Source organism: Agelaius tricolor, unplaced genomic scaffold, assembly GCF_023055355.1.
Source record: "Agelaius tricolor isolate 1412-34295 unplaced genomic scaffold, bAgeTri1.0.p SCAF_1, whole genome shotgun sequence".
In the NCBI taxonomy this organism is placed as follows: Eukaryota; Metazoa; Chordata; class Aves; order Passeriformes; family Icteridae; genus Agelaius; species Agelaius tricolor.
In genome coordinates, this window is record NW_027269261.1 from 96,747,975 (window position 1) to 96,768,982 (window position 21,008).

A 21,008-nucleotide genomic window follows, 5' to 3' on the forward strand; every position below is an offset into this window, starting at 1 on the left:
ATATCCTTATTAACAGCAATAAGTTTTAAGCCAACACAAAATAATGTGATCCGCTATATGTCATGTGAAATCCCTTTACAGTGAAGCTCAGTTATTCTGCCAAATCCATATTAGATACCAAACAAGTGGGGGGATTAATCCTCAGTGTCTTACCTAACCAGTAGATCATCTCCAAATTTCGATATTCGTAAATTAAGGCAATCATGAAGGAGTGAAATATCCTGTCTAATCACGGGTTTGGTCTTAGCACATGCAGGAAGAGTTGAGCTTGGTAAATTAAAATTATTTAAACAAAATGAAAATAAATTTAACATGTAACAGAAATCTCATACATAAACAAAAGAATGTAATAGAGAAAAAACATGCAACATATAATTTTAACAGTGAAGACAAGTCCAACTATTACAAAGTAGTTTGGTTTAGGTTTTTTTTGTAACATAGGTGTTAATTTAAATAACTAAATGAAGTTTTTTTAGGATTTTATCCCTTATCTCTTAATCACAAAAATGCAGGAAACATTTTGTTATTTTTTCTTTAACAAGGGAAGTCTATTTATTTTTTTAAAGAGAAGCTAACTACTTAAAGGGGACTCTAAACACTTCTTACCTGTATAGGTTCCAATGAGTACCATTTTCTAGTAAAGGCATCTTGGGTGGTAATGTTTTATAGTGCCTAACAGGACTTCTGAAATGTGGTGGGTCAGAAAAGAACAAAGGACAACAGAAAAAAATGCCAGAAATAAAAAGACAGGTAAAGGCAAGCCAAGAGTGACCAGAACATGAAATAAATGCATAATATTCTATTATATTGTATAGCTGTAGGAGTAGATATCTCATCTATGTTTTTCTGAAGTACTGTGACAGCTATCTGGGGGGAAAAATTTTGTATTAACCCTTTTCTTAATAAAGTGCAAGAACTTATGTCAATGCTAGTACAGCTCAGATGTTTTCTTGAAATGGAAGTAGTATATATTCCATGTTTAGATACTTTAAATTAAAATATGCAGACTGTATTAAGTTTATATTAAATTACTTTTTATTTCTCTTAGTGATGCCTTACTTAGACCTGCAGAAATTTTTACCTCTTCAGTAGTTAAGCATGAAAGTCTCACTAAAACAGGGATATATAGTATCAAAAATTTAATTACAGATTAGCAGCTGAATTTTTTGAATGTGGAAGTCTTCTTAAAGTGGCGTATCAGCTTCAAAATTTACCAGTAATTAAATGTTATTAATTATAAGATAATTCAAAAATTTAGGAGAAGTACTGCATCAGCCAACACAGCAGCACTGTGTCACTTGACAACTGTCTAATATCATCATAGATTTTAGAGAAGGAAATGTTTATCAGCCAGCTCTTCCCATTGAGCAAGAGAGAAATTTAAAGGCAGACAGTGGCTGCTGAATGAGAATTATGGCCATTTAATGGCTAAGGGTTAGTAACAACATTCTAACAATTTTCCATATACCCTACTAGGGCACAACTATCTACTAGGAGAAGAACCAGCAGGCTTGAGGATTTTGCAGCAGTCTGTCCTGACAAGACATTTCATTCCTGTTAAGCCTTGGGCCAAAGCACAGCAGATCAACATTAGAAACCTTGCTGTGTCACAGACAGATGAATCAACTCTCTGCCTGGAAACATCAGTGTTTGTAAAACCCTAAAGGATTTAAGGAGCTTTAACTCTTCTTGTATGGGTATAGTGGTCACCCCTGGTGAATTCTCTATCAGAGGTCACTGTAACATTGCACAGGAGGAAAAAAGGAATGGCTGCCATCAGGCCAATCCTGGCACATGGGCAGATGTTACCAATAAAAGTAGGGGTGATCTAAAACATGGAATGTGGCAACTCATGATCTATAGCATAGGTACACAGTTTTCCACCATTTCTAGTAGTTAATAATTGCATACAGAGCAACAGGATGGATAGCTAGGACTAGTATTCCAAACTGGTATTCCATTAAACTCACCATATATCTTAACTCTGTAGCTTGGACTACCTAATTTCTTTCATTTAACATGAAGCCATTAACATTTCTTTCCCATTTTAAGCTGAAGCTGTCTCAAGGCTAATTAAACCATTGTTCAGCAAGCTGCCTAGAAAACAAGGATAAAGCCTTATAAAATTTCTAAAATGAATAAATGTCAGGTCACTAGAAATAAGAAAGGACAGAAGATGGCATAGAACAAATTTTTGCTGAAACTGTTTTCAAAACTATTCTTTCAAGAATGTATATTGGCAGTTTAGTTGGAATTGGGGTGTATAAGCCTCAGAGTTAAATTTAGAAGAATTAATCTATTGTCATCTATCACTTTTCTATTCATCTTCGATACATTATTTTAAGCATCATCCTCGTTTACAGTATACCACTACTATTACTTTTAAAGGGTGATTTTTGGTGTTTTTTGATCACAAAAATACTGTAGCAATAAATGGAATAAAGAAAAAAGAAAGGAAGTGCTGTAGGCTCTGAATTCAGTGTAGCTATTACCTAACTCTATTGCTGTCCTTACAAAAAGGACACAACTTAGAAAAAATTGTGCAGAACTTTTTGCTGTGACCAGACTGGTTTGGTAGATTTGTAAAGCTATTGGAAAGCTAATGGCTGGGCAAAGACATAAAATAACAAGAAGTTAAATAAATTAATAAATTCTAAAATTAAAATCTTGATGAAAAAGTCTTTTTAGCCGAAGTACAAGAATGAGAATATTTCTACTGATAACAAAAACTTAATTTAACAGCTTCCCTGATGCAGATTTTTTTGAAAGCTTACATATTTATTTACTATTTTTTATACTACTTGGCTTTATAACAAAACCGTATCACAGCATCTTCAATACTGCTTCAAATTTGATAATGAGAATTAAAGCAATCCAAGACATTTAAAAAATAAACAGTACTTTGTAAGAGAAAATCCTAAACCAAATAAAAGAATAATAGCACTAGACAACATAGTTTAACATTTGGTGATTTTAAACATTTAGCACTGGCACAAAACTCTCATCAACACCCAGATCCTGAGGGGACAAAGGATAAATAACCACCTGGTAGACTTAGTTAAATGGTTAACTACTTTAACTTCAACCTACATTTTTATTTATGGTAAATGAAAGATGTTCTACACAATGTCATGGGTTTTTAACACAGTTGACAGACATGGTGGTAAAAAAGGTGGGGGAGCAGACTTTGATTTTTTAGATAAAGATATTTCAGTCCTGTTTAGTTTCACAACTCTGGAAAGTGGTAAGACAGGGAGCTCCTGGCTTTGAAACAAGAGATTAAAGAAGACTGAAGATGGGCCCAAACTACAAAGTTTACATGTGGATCCAATTTATAGAACAATTTTTAGATGCAAAAACAAGTGATACAAAACCCCTCAAATCTAGGACTTCCAGTAAGCCCTTGTACAACGGGATTTATTCCTCTGCAGGTGACTAAATCAGCATGAGATCAGGTGTCACAACAAGCAAAGATTGTTTAATTGTGCATGGCTGTTATATAAACATAAAAATGCAAATAAAAAAAAAACAAAACCAACTGAAAAACCAATGTTTGAAATTATTACAATGCTCATACATTGGGAGATCAGGACTTTTGTGACTAGACAGAAAATCTACCAGAAAATACAACTGCAAAACCAAAGTTTCTTCAACTACTTTAGTCCTTACTACTGAGGTTCAAAAACAGATACACACATCTGAATCTAAATTAAAACAAACAAAAAAAGAACAACTGACATCTGGATCACAATGTACTGGGAAGTTCTTTATGTACTGGGACTAAATACACCATGGAGAAAACGTTGGGCACACAAAGTGGGCAGAACTAAGCAGGTGTGTTTGTGATTCCCACACTCCTGTATTTACCTGATGGTGTGTAGGCACTCTGCACTTCTTCCTCGCTTTGCTCTGGGCAGCATAAGAAGCTCACTGCACAGACAGGATGGGTGGTGAGTGAAACAGATATAGTTATGAAGCATTAGATGACATGGGTTATGCCAATGATAAGCAAATGAAAACATCAAAAGAAATGAGAAGCATTCACCCAGATAGATAGTCTGATAAGACTGCATGTCTCAAAATATATGAGTCCAAAAATGCATGTAATAACTCATTTTCAACAAGCTCATTTTAGTGTGGCACCTCCTTCTGTGATATTTTTCTTTTAAATTCAGAATTACTTTTTCAGAGCTCTTCATGATGAAACAACATAAAATGGCTACAGTTTTCTAATAACCTCCTGTCTCATGAACTAATTAATGGAGAACTGCTTTAGGAAAAAAAAGAAAGATGTCTGTTGTTTGCTTTGTGTTGGGTTTTGTGGCTTCCTAAGCTACAAAATCATACAGGTAAAAGCAGTGAAGGTTTGATAATGACATAATGCAGGTTGGTTTATGGGAAGAATAACCAGTCACCCTTTAGGGAAAATCAAAAATATATGTTCATTTGAAATATTGTGTTGGGCCAAACAGAAATTCTGATTCATAGCTCTTAAAAGGTTTTTGCAATGATAATCCTAAAGAAACAAATAAAAAAAACTAATCAGCCATCAGACTTTTTTTTTCTTATTCTCTCAAATTGAGGAAAATCAGCTATCTATTGTATTTTAATTATATTGTAAGCAAACACATACTATAGCCAGCAAGATGGTAAAATTAATGCATATTTATGCCTATGGTAAATATGACTATGATATGAAATATTCCTTGAATAAGCCTGTAGTTTTATGCACTTCAACACAATCAGAAAGAGCAAGCTCCAAAACTCCTATCATTGTAAATATGAAATTAAAGGTAAGCTTCATGGAAACATGCTAATTTTAAAAGAAGCAGGGAATCCCATGAAGTACTACGGCAAAAAAAAAAAAAAAAGAGAGAGAAAATATTACAAGACAGATAAAGTAGCAGTTGTTCAACGTGTTTCACACTTCATGTCATTATAAAATGATGCATTTCATTGATACACTACAGGCATTATTTACCTAAAATTCTAAACAGGGCAGACTGAAATAATGGCTTGTGACTCATGTAAGATTTAATTACATCTGGAGCTGCTAGCTTGATGCAACAATATAAACTAGGGTTGAATTTTTAAATTTTCTTTCTAAGCCAAATTTCTATTCATAAACTCAGACAGAATTTATATGCATCTTTCCAGATTAAAAACTATGGATTTTAGGAAAAAAAGTTACTATTTTATTTAGAGTTGCAAAGTAGATGCACAGTCCACATTAAATCATAGGGTACTTTGTTAATATTTACCTTTCCTAAGCCAAAGAGTATCTATTGTAATTGGCCCAAAGCAAACACTGATAAAAAAGTCATCCTGAAAAGTGATATAAAATAACAAATTCACCATGAAATTTTCTAGTTAAAAAAAAAAAAAAGTAAAAGAATCCATCAAGAAGATTACCAATATTGTGAGAATATGCAGTTCTCTGATAAATTAAGTCTGTTTTGGGAGACATTTAAAATAGAGATTACTATTCTTAAACAAATGTTTTCTACACTCATAATTAAGAGATTTTACTTAGGAATAAAAGAAACACAAAAAAAAAGTGTCATGCTTTTGAAAATTGAATAATGGTTTCCTAATAAAAGGCTTTTCCTAAAAGTTTATATATATTCATATATATATATATGTATGTATATATGTATATAAATATATATAACACTGCTGAAGTGGACAAATAAGTTCCACTGGAAACTTATTGCAACAGATGCTTCTGTAACAGAGTGGTAGTACCTATTTTTACAAAGACCTATATTATGATTTAATATTGATTTTGAACCATTAACAGATAATTGAGAAAATTTTTGGAACGAATCAGCAGCTGTAATCTCTGGCATGCAATTATTGGGTATTTCCTCAGCTTTCAAGTCAAGTTTACATTAGATATCTATGTGAATGTACTTGTTTAGGTGAAGGGTTTAGTATGCACAACACATAATATCTACACTACTCTTGATACTGATCCATAATATTTAATGATGTTGGGTTTTTTAATTCTTGGATGTGACAGAGGATCTTTCTTAACAAAACCTGGTTCGAATCTTTCATATGATGCTATTCTTTTGTACTGAAAGCTGGCAAAACCAGCCAGAACTAAACAGACTTCACAACTGATGAAATCTGGAGGAAAAGATGAAAAGGAAAATGGGGAAAAGGAGACCACTGCATACAAGATTATTATTCAAGAACACAAGTACATGGACCCATCTTTAAATCCTGCAAATAAGCCACGTACATCCTTCATGTCTGACTTTTAAACTTCCAAAAAAGTTTTGTGAACACTGAAAAGAATTGAAGACTCTAAACAAATCCAGAAGCCCATTGCTCATCCCCAAGAAAGGCTCAGGGTAAACCCAGCTCCTCTCCAGCCATAATCCATGGATATATCACCAGTTATGTCCAGGTTTGAGGCTTTACTAAAAGAGAAATTTCTAGACAGCTGTCTATATTTATACTGACAAAAGCTACTTTTTAAAGCCTTTTTCTCTTCCAATCTGATTAATAACAAATCAATGCAATCTCTTCAGAAGTCTTTTGAATATATCACTGCCCCCCCCAAAAAAAAACCAGAAAAAAACTGCAACAAGTGGACATTACTTGAATTAGCCTAACTATAAATCTGACTACTATACTTAAAAACAATTTTAATTCACCTCTGAAAGAAAATTCAGTGCAAAAATCCAACTTAGTCAATTCTGTACACACTTCTTGCCTATTTGAATTTTTAAATGTACCATATTACTCAATAGTTCCCACACCTATGTTACCATACTACAAAGGTAAAACAGGCAAGATCATATACAAAACTGAACTAGCTGAACTGCAAGAGTCATCTGTTATTCAGTCTTTGTATTGCTTCAAATCTGGCCAAAGATTTCCAGAGATTTTTATGGTTTAATGTTTACGTCTTTTCATGTCACTATGAAATGTATGTTCCATATGGAAATTACTGGATTATAGGGAAAGATTCTGTTACACTTAGTTCTAAAAGTAGTTACTTACTGCCAAGAAAAAAAAAATCAAAGACATTACTATGACATTTGATCCTATCTGAATGGTAAGTTTGCTACTAAAGTCTAGCTATACGATATTTTAAAGTAAACAACATCCCATAAAGATTGATAATCTGACTGTCATCATTATTTTTCACAACTGCTGAGCTGAAATAGCTTTCTAAGCTTTTTTTGCAGGTCTAAACTAAAAAGAAATTCTAATTTCTTCCATTTTATCAGAATACCTGAAAACAGTGCTTACAAGGGGAGGCCAAGCCTTCTTTGAGTGTAGACACTCCATGACAGGGAGAGATGTGTTTGTGTCACACATCTAAGACTGGAAATTTTTGCACCCTACAACTAGTACTGCAACTATCCTTACTATGCCTGGGTAATGTACAAAGTTCACCAGAATGTTACATAAGATGCTGGGAGACTGTACCCATAGGTGTCCAAAATTTATAAGCATATGAATTCAAATTAGCATGCCTCCACCTCCCAGCTAGGAGGAGTTAATGTCTGGCATTTACCAGCACAACTGGTAAATTCTGGTATTACAGGAAGGCCTAGAGCATACATGAAGATGCATGGCTTTCTAGCAAAAATCTCTGGGCTTCATTTGGGAAAAAGCAGTAGAATATCTAGGAAAGAGAGACAAGAATCATTTGTCTAGATACCTGCAATTACTGTCAACCCAGTACACAGTTTTACCAGAAGAAAGGCTATAGACAATTTAACAGCGGCACTAGACCCATCAGTTAGGATGAATTCTCTCCCTTCCCCATTGTATTAGTCACATTTCTAATGAAAACTTGAAAATTAGGCAAACTGACAACATTTCTAAACTTTTATCCATGTTCAGGCTGACAATGTACCTTTCTTGATCAGACAAATACTGACTATCCATCTCTCTGGATCTGTAATCAACTGGAGTTCTGGAGGCATCATGGTGTCTAGTTGGAGAACGTGATCTTCTCATCTGATGAATTTCATCTAAACTCCTGAAAAGCAGAAGTATGTATGATAATCTTGTTTTCTCATTAATAACAATGGATCACAGTACAAGCTGGTTGAAGAAATTCTTTAATCATAAATTATTAATCCATGATTTCTGAAAGAATGCCATTAAAAATTATGCAATTTATACATGCCACTATTATCCTACAAATATTCTTAAGTAGCTTCAAAGAAGATTCTGCCACTGATTGAAAAAATTTCCAAACCTATGTATTAGTTATGGTACACAGATGATGAATCACAGAGAAGATATGAGTAAAAAGAGGTAAGTCTTACGAATTTATGATTCATCCCATGACTGCTCTTGAGTGAATAATGAAAGCATATATCAAGTTCAAATACTGCACTAATAAATTAAGATAGAAAAACCAAGCTTTAAAATTGTGAAAAATTCCTGAACAAGAGAAAAGTTAACAATGACATAAACAATTATACAAACATGAAAGCACGTTGAGTTTCACTGGAGGTGCCTACCTCTGTAATGGCACATTTGGTAAACGTGAACGGGGCCTGCCCTGATCGTCACCACGGTGAGGAGACACGGAACGTGAACGATGATGCGTTGTTGTTCTCTGCTGCTCTGGCACAGTTAGCGTTGTGGATTTGCTTTCTCTAGTACTAGACCTATAACCTACTGGCAAGAGGGTAACAAAAGGCAATTAGAAACTAATGGTCTGGCTTTAGAAAAAATTCAGATGACTAGACTTCCAGGAGCACGTATCCAAACGCTTACACAACTTTCAGGTCGTCACTCAGCTGTTGTACATCCCGATGTATCATGCAGAATAAATCACTAGCATTACCTTTAAATGTCTACACGTACAGAGACTGAAAAAATGAGACTTCTTGATGTACTGGAAGATGTGGAGCAGTTTTCTTACTTGGGGAAGAATATTTTGGGTATTTTGTGTATATAAAAAAATATTTGAAAGGAACCTAAACAGATCAGGTTTGCCTCAACTAAAAAATGGTTAAAAGTAGTTACTTACTGCCAAGAAAAAAAAAAATCAAAGACATTACTATGACAATTGATCTTATCTGAATGGCAAGTTTGCTATTAAAGTAAACAGCATTCCATAAAGATTGATAATCTATGTGACTGTCAGTGCCTACAACAGCATTGACTCACACAGGGCTGCTTATATATAAAGCATCTTTCTGCCTCTTATTTCCATTAGAGATATTCTCCTAATGAACTTGGCCAAAGACACCTACTTAAAAAAACTATTAGGATCTAGAGTATATTGTGCTGAATATTGGGTGTTGCATACTGTGCAGAATATTTTTTTCCAAATATTGTGATTAAGCAAAAAAAATTGACATAGTATTTTTAAATAGGATTAAAAAAACCCAGTGGAATGTTAGCACATTTTCAATATTTCAACATTGTTGTGACTTTTTCTATGTAGCACACTCTTAGCTTTGTTATACATTTGACTCCCTTCCTAAAACAGACAATAAAGCTTAATAAGATAACAGCTTTCAAAAGGTACCTGTTAATTTTCCAAAAGAACCTAAGGAGATCTGCTCAGACTTCACTTGCTCATTTCTAGACATTTAAATGAGATTACAAGAATCCCTTGACAGAAAATCCCTTAATGATACAGAAAGTCATCCCTTAAATCATCCTTTAATCACTTTACAAATTCTTGCTTAGTTATCCAAATTATAGTTTTTCTTCTCTGAATTTGTCTAGAATTAAAGTTACTGTAATGTGTGATTTTGTTCAGCTAAAAAAAAACCAGCTTCTATCAGAAATCCTCTTTTCATGCAGGAAAAGGCTATGATTTTGTCACCCAATTGTCAATTGGAGAAATTCAATAAATTAAATAAATTGCACTTCTTATGGATCTCACTACAGGGTTTTAACTTTGGGGTTTTTTTTCATATTTTATATTATTTGTATAATTCTTCTAGCTCTTCTCTGGTCTTCTACAAAATTACAAACAGTCCCTCTTTTAAAAGTGTGCCCTGTATGCAGAGTCTGCATGAGGCTTGATCATGCATTCAATGACATTTCATAACCTCTTTAGCTGCAGGTTTCAACCCTGGCCACAAACATCAAAGCAGCATTCACACTTTTTTCCCCAAATGTGTAAGAGTTTACCAATGCACCCTAATGGCCTCTAAAAATTGACAACATGCATGAAACTATCTACTGGGGTTTGTCAACCTTTTAACAAAGTAGGACTCCAGTGTTCTGCAGGTTTTGGTATGTTGTGTTGCTGGAGTACCTTACCTGCCAAAAAAGTGTTTCAGAGTTCTGTAATAAAATTACAAAGAAACATGAGGATCTCCCTGATCTCAGGACAAGGATTGGGTGCAGATTGTGAAGCAAAAGGGGGACTCCCCCAGGACTTCAATGGAGATTCATGACCCAGGATTGCTGCAGAAATTGTCTAGGTCTTTTGTGAGAGGAAGAAAATATATAACAAAAGGTGGATGTGTTCCCTTTTCCTGGATAACTAAATCTAAGCTGTATTTGCAAAAAGATAATTAATTTTCCAAATAAGCTTGTGTTAGAAAAAATCCTGTCATCTCTATCAGTAGGAAGAGCAGTTTACATGTATTAAACACTAAAACCAAAGAAATCCTAAACATCTTTTCAATCTTTAAGCAATTCTACTAAAACACATACAACATAAGTTTAGAAAATGAAATATAGATTTAAATTTAAAATATATTTCTGGTCTCCCTAAAAAACTGCACATAGGATTCTCCTGTAGAAGTCTAGTATAGAAAGATGATTTTATGTTATATACGTTGCACAGCCAAGCTATCTCAGGAACAATACCTGAAATTTATGCAGTGTGTGCACACAAAGCTGACAGAACAGAGACAGTAATTCATACTTATCCCAAGTATTAATTCAAGAATTGTCAAACTGGTCACATCACACCCATACCTTCAGTGACCATGACAGTGACAGCAACAGTAACATTTCCTCATATCTTCAAATACAAACGCTCTGTGCTCTTCAGGGTGAGCAGAGAAAAATTTTGCATGGACCAGCAGGATAGCAGCAACCAAGCTGATGGTAATTTATGCAGAAGTTTCTCAGTTGCTCATGGGAAACTGTCAGGTGTGACAGGAAATGAATGCAGGATGGATGATGAAAATGGATCTAGCAAATGTTTGATACCTGAATTATATTATTTTTTCTTAAAGACAATACAGACAAGGAAAAGATAGTGTATTGATGTCACCCTGCTGCTACAGGAGGAAGGCAAATACATTTATACAGGTTACAGGTGACAGAAAAATCAACTGCTCTGAAGAGTTACCCACAGAATAAACAATGCAGCTTGTTAAAAATACAACTGGGGACATTGCCAACTGTATATCAGCGCTTTTTTGTTTTGTTTTTAATTAAGGAAGTTACTAAGGCTTGGTTAAATAGATTGGTCTGAAAACATGTTCAGATTTTATCAAAACTTTCACTGACCCTTATGAAGTACTGGGCTGGCCAGTACAATACAGACACAGAGTGACTGGTGTAAGAACAGCTCAGGATCACAAACTTACTTAAGAGACTTGAGCATCTCTCATATATGTAGAGGTTGAGAGACTTAAAAGAATATTTTCTTCGTGTAGACGGATGTCAGCATACCACAAAAACCCTGTCGAAATCATTTTTGTTAAACCTGACCTTCAAATTGCTTTCAGCTTTTGATATAAACTTTTATGAACATATCTAAGAGCTGATTAAAAAAGGAGATGTATATCACTGCAAGGTACTACTAATAAATGAGGATGGTCTAATTACATGAAAGATAAGATTCAGTAATTAGTGATATAACAAGGGAAAAATACTTTTCTTAAAATATTTTGGAATTTATTAAAGTAGTACTATTTTTAATGTAACAATCTTCCACTGACAAGAAGTTATTATTTGCAGCTGCTGAAACTTCTAGGAAAATAGTTTTCTTTGTTATTACTAAATTCTAATACTACATTTACCTTAGCAATTGATAAAACATTTGAAATTATAGTTTTATGAATTTTCAAGGTTAGTTAAATTAGCAAAACTATTTTCCTTCATGTTTTTAGCTTGCATGGAGATGAAGTGAAATTTTGTGGTTTTACATTTTGTAGTCATGTGTTTATTTATTAGAAAATGAGCAATAACCTTTTTGAAAATCTTGAGATATTAAGGGGGCTAAGTAACTTCCTTTTTTTCTCTCAATGCTTCAGGAAATAAAAAGAAAATTAATAACTTTCAGGAAGATTCTGCCTGACTAACCTGATCTTCTATGACAAGGTCACTCTGGCTGTGGATGCTGTTTACTCTAAATTATTAAAATCTTGTACACTGTTTCCCCAGGATTCTCCTGGAGAAGCTGGCAGCCTACAGCTTGGACAAGTCTTCAAAGGGAAATATTTTCTTATGTGTCAAGTGTTGTTAACTCAATTTTAATGTTCTTACTTCCCTTGAGAAGGATATCTTAAAACTAGACTAATCTGGTTGAAGCCAATAAAGGCTATTCCAAAATGGGGCACCACCACATTACATTAAAGGGAAATATGGATATTTTCTCTTCCTTCCCACATGCATGCTGTGCAAGAGAATGTGTGAGAAATCTGAACCAGACAAGAGCTGGGCTGCACTCTGTTGAGAACCATGGTACTGAAGGGCAGGGGGAGGGCAGGGGTAAAGACCCTGCAGAAAAACAAGGAACTTGCATGGAGCTTAGTTTTAACAAAGGAGTTTATTTTAGGGAGAAGACACTGCAGTACTCATTCTGTGCAAACGAAGGGAGCAGTCCAAAGGCTTAACAATTTAGCAATGAGGCAAGTTAAGAAGGTTGGACAGGAGGGCAGAAGTGAATATATATGAACTTGATCTCCAGTCACATTTGTGAATCTGTGCCTAAGGTTCTCAAATAATTTGACAGACATCGGGACTGGAAAATTTTTTCAGGTCTTTTTGCAAAACACATTTTCATACATTGTCTAGGCTTTCATAGCTTTGTGGCAGATGACTCAAATTTTCTTTGTCCCTGTGCCTAAAGTCTAACTCCCTTTAAAGAACTCAGGTTGTATATCCAACAAATCCCACACACTTACATGCATATCCACTTCCCATAGGAATCACGAACAGCTGAACTCCACTTAGAACTGCCAAACAAATGTGCCAATTAAACTCAAAATGGACCAATGTGTGTTTGGTCAAGTGAGCTAGCAGAATGTTTCTGATTGGGTGGACTTCAGAAGGAGCTTCCTCACTATGCCCTTCAATTTTTAACTTGGAGACTCTCAGATAATTGAAAATCCAGTTTTAAAAATTAAATCCTGCTATATTCTACAGCGATTGCTGAGAAAGTTTAGATCTGTGCATTCCTCAAAGGCACACCTGAGCCTGAAGTCCAAAGAAATGTCAATAAGACTCAGTTTCTCAAATGCTGGCCCAGTGAACAAAGTCCAATACATGCAGCTGGACAACTTTGAATGCTTCCTGACAGGTGGAAAATTATTTATTTCAACTAGATGCATGAAAGGACTGGCAGTGGAAAAAAAGCCCCAGTTCTTAATAGAATGTACTTAAACTTTAAACACAAGTAAGTCTACAAAGAAATACCAGTATCTCCATTTTCAACTACAAAAAAAAAAACCCTCAAAAAAAAAAAAAAAGCCATGAGAAATATTTAAGAGCCTTTTATTTATATTTAATTTTGAATGCTCACTCTCTCTGCTGATGTAAAAATATCAAATATCATAATTAGGCATACATAAATGAATTTCTTTCTTAGGGACTGAGGTGCAAAGTATATAAAATAAGAAAAGAACCCTATCAACATCAAAGGAAGGATAATTTGTCTCAGCTAATATCAAGATGATAGAGCATTTATAAGATATGTGGTTTATTTGCACAGTTATATCGTGGATAAATAAACTGTGAGATTATTTTAAACACACCACTATTTAATTCAGTTGTTTTCATCAGGAAGATCCACAGAAAAACTGATTTAGTGCTGGCAATGACATAGCGACTCTCCAGCTAGCTTGGAACAATTGGGAAACATTTATCTGACTTGTGGCAACAGTGAATGAGAACTAGAAGCATGTGGTATCCAAGATAATCCTCAAGATTTTCAGTGAGTAGAAATGCTGAACTAAAAGTCAAACCATGACAGTCTCTACAAGTAAATATTTATGAACATTTAGGGTAATGATAGTTCATGAAAGCTTATGAAAACTATAAAAAATATAGCCATGCTGCATGCATCTTAATCTATAGCCATGCATTATCAACAAAGTCCATGGAAGACTGCATTAAATCTAAGTTTAAAGCAAAAAGCAAAATAATTTAAAAAATGCTTTCAATAAAAACTGAAATCTTAATTATTTTAAAATGTGGGAGTCTTTTACATTTAATTTGCATTTTAAATAATGCTTGGAGCATTACACAGTAAGAAATTAATCAATTTGAACAAACCAGTGGGCCCCATATGAAGAGTGATATGCAAAATAAATATAAATGAATGAATAGTAGAAACTTTTCATTTACCAGGTATGGGACAGGTACTATGGAATAATCAGGAAAACTGTTTTTTCCCACAATGCACTCTCTAAAACCAGTATCCTCAATATTCCAAAATATTATAAAGAAATAAAAATCCAGACAAGCAAAAAAGAAGAAGAAAGCAGGACCATGCTGTTCATCCACGCACCTGGAGGAACAACTCCAATACCATCATCAACATCAAAATCTGAGATGTCACTATCACTGATTGGCCGAGATCCTGCACAACAGTAAGGTAAACAAATACCTGAACATCTGGTCATGTTATAATATGTAAAAATATGTTCATTCAACAAAATAATGAAACCAAAAGATGATTTTAAGTCAAAACAATAGAGAAGGAGAACTCAACTGCAGTGACTAACTGATGCTTCAGAAGACAGCTGAGCCAATTTAACATCTTACAGCTGCTGCAGCCTCCTTTCCCTTTCTCTTCCTCTCAAGTCCTCAGTAATCCTCCACTAGGATAGATTATCTTTGTAAGCCTCCAAAAGCAAAACTCAAGTAAAGGAAAAAAAACCACTTTTGTGCTACTTCAGTGAATATGCTGAATCAGCTTCCTAAACAGGAAAGGGGATGAGGCAACATATGGTGAGAGAGAGGAAGAGGAAACAGCACTGCCAGCCTTTAGAAGAGCTCAAATATCTCACAAAAACTAACCTTTCATTTTCTCTCTCTATACATACCCTGAGTTTGGGCATCTATGCAGCAATTACAGCAGTAACACATACTTATAGTTCATTCCTGAATGTACAACTATTTTCTATGCATAGTCTGGAGTGAATGACTTCCATGTTTTAGAAAAATCAGAAAAATAGCTTGGAAATGCATTTTAAAATAATGCCCTACATCTTTCATATTTCTAAGTAAATCTTAGTTTAAATGAACAGAGAAACTACAATATCTCCTTTGAAATATCTCCTTTTAACGTGCCTGATACAAACCTGAAATCAGACTCATGAAAATAACTGTACCTCCAAAATACATTAATAAAATTTCTCTTTTCTGCAAAAGTACACTTTAATGAGCATAAAAATTTTTTTTGCTAATGAAAGCCAAATCAATTCTAGCAGGTTTCACACACTTGAACGTTATACGTCACAGTTGTAAGGCTGACATGTAAAAATGTCATAATTTAAATTGTGTTCCTGCCACAAATTTTCATTACTTTTAAGGACTAGGAAATAGTATCTTTTTTATTTTACTTGGAATTTAAGTACCATTACACCATATCCATCACTTCTAATTTAAAATTTAAGAGACCTTAATGGAATTTGGACCTACTTTGTAATTTTTTGCTAGTGCTCTCTCCACCATGAACATGTCTTCTTGGCATGAATGGTGATGGCTGAGGCAGAGGTAGTGAAGATTCATCATGTGTCTGTAGCTTATACCAATGTGGTTCATCATCTAAAAGTGCTGTCTCCAGCTCTATAAGAATCTAGCAGAAAAATCATCAGGTTTCAATTTTACTTCGAAGGCACACAGAGAAACACACACACAAAATACATATGCAAATCTACTCAAAACCAAACAATGAACTCAGAAGAAATGTGATTGCATGCATCACCTCTCCAAGAAATTCACTCTCTTCTTCTTGTACTCTTGGCTGATCCCATACTGTGATTTCAAGCATTCGTTCTCTAAAATCTCTACGATGTACATGTGAGTAGAGAAAAGTTTGATTCCATTTTGGCTCTAGACTTTTCTTTACTGTTTTGGTCCTTCTTTTACTTTTATCACTGAAACATAAGTATTTTTTGTAAATTATTCATAGAGATAAATCAGAAAATATCATATACTCATCAGCATGTAACTGTTTTCATTTTCTCTTAGGCAATATTGCCTAAATGAAGAAAGCATTTTCTGCACAGTGGATCACATTCTTAAAAAAGACTAAAAAGTTAAATTGATACTGACTTGTATGATTCAAGTGTAATTTTTTGTTATAAATAATCTAGCTATAAAAAATTGTAAAAAGGAGTTCTTCATAAGCATTCATTAAAAGCTGATTCAATACATGGTAAATTAAAACATAATTTTATGAACTGGAATACTGTTACCTTCTGTCTGGAAGAAAATACATTTTTACATAGGGATTTCTGGGGCGCCCATCTACTCTTGTTGGCAAATCTGTTGCCTGTAGAACGTTTACTATTAACTGATGTCCCACTTTGTCATACCAGAGTTTAACCTACAGGAATCAAGTTACCAGAAAACATTACTGAAAATGGAGAAGAAACAGAATTTTCAGATTGCATCAAAAATAACCACACTGTAAAAGTAACTGTTGTTTTTTTCCCCAGAGACAATGAGATATATTTCATTTAAGTTCCCTTAATATTTTATTAGTTTAGATGGAAAAGATGATGGTATATACCAAGACTTTTATACTTATCACAGCAGAATAAAATTATGGTGCCTGATTATACTCCCATTGTTTATTGTACTCATTGCATAATCTTAGAACTGTAAGTGCACCTAAACCAGCAGGTCTTAGCTCTGCACCTTAAAAGCTACATTAAATAGAAAACTCTGCCTGCATCTAATCTCAAGGTATAGCTGAAATCTATCTACTCAGATTTGTGACATTTTCAAAAGTGTTTATGGAAACAATAATATAGAGCTACATAATTTCTTAAGAGAATCGTAATGTTAGGAAATTTTTAAGCCTGCTGAATACTCCTGAAGTAATACGATCAATATAAAAACATTAGAAATGTGGAAAACAAAGTTTAAGTACTGACAGTATATTTGATAAGCAGGACTTCAATTAGTATTACAAGAAAGTTCCAAGATGTATCAAAATTAAAATGCATTACTGAATAGTGTAATGCTTAACAAATATACAGGCCTTTAAATGCTCCCATAAAGAAAACAGTGATACTATGCTTGAATCTGCAGAGTACTGGATACTGGACATGTACAGCAAAGTCACTATTTTCAGTGCAGAAGCTACAAAATGACAAGTTTCAAGGCACTTTTATGGGCTCTTCTCAATGTAAATTCCTGCACTCTTTGGTGTATTAAGACAACAATTTCTTATGTCTGCTATGATTACAGTCAGGTCTTGTTAGTGCATCCAGAGGCTATCAAAAAACTTTTGAAAAATGTTAATCTTTACCAACACTGAACATTTCTCTTGGCCTCCCAACAGGCCCTGGGAATGTGCAGGGCTGAAGGACCAGCACTTCATAGATTTCCATTAAACACCCAAGAAAAACAAAACATGCTCACAGAAAGCTGCCCTGGTAGGACCTGAGGTGCATCCCGTAGGGCTCCAGGGCTAGTCGGAGATATAACAGAAATAGAAGGCCTTTCCATCTTCTGAGATTCAAAAGAACTTGAACCTAAAACCACATGAGAAAAACATGAAATTACCATCCAAAATTTGGATAACTTATGAACTGCTTTTTCTTTGAATTGTATAAAATTGATTTAGAAAATAGAGTGAAAAGACTGTTTTTTTACCCCTACATCCCAGATTAAACCTGTCATTTTTTGGTTTATTAAAAAAACCCATATAATAAGAGTGTTCCTCATACATCTTTGATAAACTATAGCAAGTGTTTTAAATAAAATACTGTTCTCTGACTGTATTACACATCTCCCTCCCCAGACAAAGTACTCTGATTCTACGATCCTAAGTCTTTGATGAATACACCACGTCTGTTGTATGGACTATATTCCCAGTAGCCTCTGAAATTTTAATAGGAAGACATGCAGGACATGAATCTGGCATGGAGGATATTTCAGCAATGGCTGGACATCCTCAGTTCTCCCCAATGAAACAGAGCCCTCACTAATGATATGAGCTTGTGACAAGTGATCACACCTTCCCTGTTCCAGGGAAGGTTTCTAGTTGCATCTCAGGAAAGGCTCAGATGGGAGAAGACTGGGAGCCATGGCCCTCAAATACTCTGACTGAAAACATTCAAATGGAATACTTAAAAAGAATACCAGTCTTTTGAAGTATGAACAAAAAATTCACATAACCAAGGTTATCTTGTTAAAAAAAATAAAAGAGAAACAAGAACTCTGGACTTACTCTGATTGGTGCAGGAGGTGAAATCCTGACACCATTTGTACCTTATACCTGTTTTCTTTCTTATGTTAGGTGACGCAAATTATTATTTTGGTAGTAACAACACAAGATACATAATGAAAAAATATAATTCTGCTAGCATTTGAAATCTGTGTATGCTTAATAAAATCCATATTGCTTCAAATTTAACACACAAGGCCAAAACCCATTGAATTTTGTCACGCAAAAACCTCAGAGCCAATGCAATTTCCACAGATCATTTTTCAGAAATTTCATAGCTGAAATAGTTTTGCTGGGTACAAGATCACGCTTAAAGAAAAGAACAAGGCGTGTACTCACTAGACTCTAATGGGGGGTGGGAAGTCTCGGGAATCCGTGGAATATCACTAAAATATGAACACAGCAATTAGAAACAACAGAGACAACCTTTGGCTGTGACAAATACATTGCTGGGACAGTGTTCTAATAACATGGATTTGTTTCTGTTCTAACAGTTTACAAGGAAAGAAAGAGGAAATATTTGAAGACATACTTTCTACTATCATTCATGAAAATCACACTAACACAAACCACGTTCAGGTTAAGGAACTAGCAGATATAACAATAAGGAACTAGCAGATATAACAATGTTAACATTGTGGATGGATTACAAGATATTTTACAACTGGAACAATAAAGAAAGAGAAATTTTAGGAAGAGAAAAATATGCAGTACATAGATATACTTCCTTTGCCAGAAGGAAGTACAGCTATGGTTGTTCAACTATTTTTTGGAGGAACAAAAATCAAAAAGATAAGACAAAGATTAACTCACTAGTAATTTTTATATAAACGTCTCAAGGCGTTCAGAGAATGAAACTGATGAAAATGTCTTACAATAATAAAAAAGGAAAACAAAGATTATAAGCAATGTTAAACAAACAAGTGAATAATGCATTTCTCCAAAGGATAAAAGAAAATGAAACTGTATTAAAACTGGGTATGGACATTTTTCAACACATACATATCCAACACATATACAGATATAAGTAAGATAAACTGATTAAATCCACACACATCTATCAGTGTTTTCTCATCAATAAATTTATTCTTCCACCAAAATCTGGATGATGCTAGTTCCTGGCTCTTTCTATTCTCAGCTGTCATTGAAAATACATTACAAGAGCAAAAATCATCTAGTATTGCACATATCTTAACAAAGCAGCAGAGCAGGGAAATGGAAACAAAACTCTTCAGTGAATTATTTGAATGTATTTTCATCCACACAGACTAATCCAAAACTGGAACTGCAATAACATTTCTGAAGAACAGTTACAAGATTTTAAGTCTATAGTTGAGAATTTTAAAGGTATTCAGGCAGTCTGCTCAGTGAAACACAGAAATCTTTCTGACCTGGAACTCAATAAAACTAAGACTCCTATGTTTATATAAAGTCACTTATGAAAAAGAAACAGACACTGGTATTAGAAAAAAAATGCAACAGTGCCCAATCACTGAGCCTTAAAGTCCCTTTTCATGTCCTGCAATTTAAACTTGTGGTGCCTGTGGTTAAAATAGACTACTTCAGCTCTGCATTAATGTCTCAAATCAACTTAAACCTCAGATCACTAAACAAGAATGTGCTTGTCTTGACTTCATGAGTCAGGAATAACGTGGTTTCATCAAACTCATGGAATTATAGCTGAACTAGTAATTCTTGACATGGCACAGTACTACACTACAAACATATGAACAGATTAACAACCTGATGCACAGCAGGGCTGCTATGTACTCTTCTTCCTCTTAACATTTTCTCTTTTTCAGGTCAGACTTTCCAGGGCATTTCTCATCAGTCTGAAGTATTTACTTACCATAATCAAACAGATTTTGTGTTTAGTACAATGTTAAGTTTGCAATATTTTCTCGTGCTAGAATATGAACACTCCCATCTGCAGTACAGCACTGTTTGCAATAACATCACTTTTAGGATGTCTAAAGAAAGGTTCACATGTGCAAGGACTTTCAAAATGGAAAGTGCCAGCCACAGTGTCAAGTTCTATAGTCCTGGTGTGATTAAAGACACTAAAACTAATTCTGTTTGGATTTTTTTCTTGTATTGTCAACAATACAGTAGGAAAAAAAGGCTAAAAATAAACTTCAAATATTAATTACACATTAATAACAACTTAATAACTGATTCATATTTCTGCTAAGGCACTGTCACACTATTACAACCAATACAGAAAAAATTAATAATAAATCAACACGAGAAAAAAATCCACACAGTTTAAAAGAGGATTAAATGTTGGCATTTTAATTAGAGAATGAATATTCTAAAAGGAAACTATAATCTAAAACTTCTCATGTGAGAAAACTAGTCTTATCTCGCCTGCTTTTAATTTTGTACTGCAGAAAATATTCTGATATATGATTTACAAAAA

General features: G+C 34.2%; 1 protein-coding gene across 24 annotated transcripts in view; it reads right to left on the reverse strand.

Annotated features, from left to right (window-relative positions):
• The window catches only part of RIMS1 (regulating synaptic membrane exocytosis 1), a 306,557-nt gene that overhangs the window by 97,874 nt on the left and 187,675 nt on the right, over positions 1–21,008 (reverse strand). For 10 of the 24 annotated variants that reach the window (XR_011681892.1, XM_071444890.1, XM_071444970.1 and 7 more), the window contains 9 exons: positions 18,929–18,975; positions 17,782–17,894; positions 16,608–16,738; positions 16,115–16,286; positions 15,829–15,985; positions 14,693–14,764; positions 8,496–8,655; positions 7,880–8,005; positions 3,868–3,930 (listed from right to left, as the gene is read on the reverse strand). Coding sequence is in view for 23 of the 24 variants with exons in the window: in XM_071444890.1 (XP_071300991.1) it covers positions 3,868–3,930; positions 7,880–8,005; positions 8,496–8,655; positions 14,693–14,764; positions 15,829–15,985; positions 16,115–16,286; positions 16,608–16,738; positions 17,782–17,894; positions 18,929–18,975 (1,041 nt within the window). In the remaining variant the exon portion in view is untranslated. The remainder of the gene's footprint in view (positions 1–3,867; positions 3,931–7,879; positions 8,006–8,495; positions 8,656–14,692; positions 14,765–15,828; positions 15,986–16,114; positions 16,287–16,607; positions 16,739–17,781; positions 17,895–18,928; positions 18,976–21,008) is intronic. The other 14 variants (XM_071444977.1, XM_071444896.1, XM_071444907.1 and 11 more) reach the window with 4 other exon arrangements.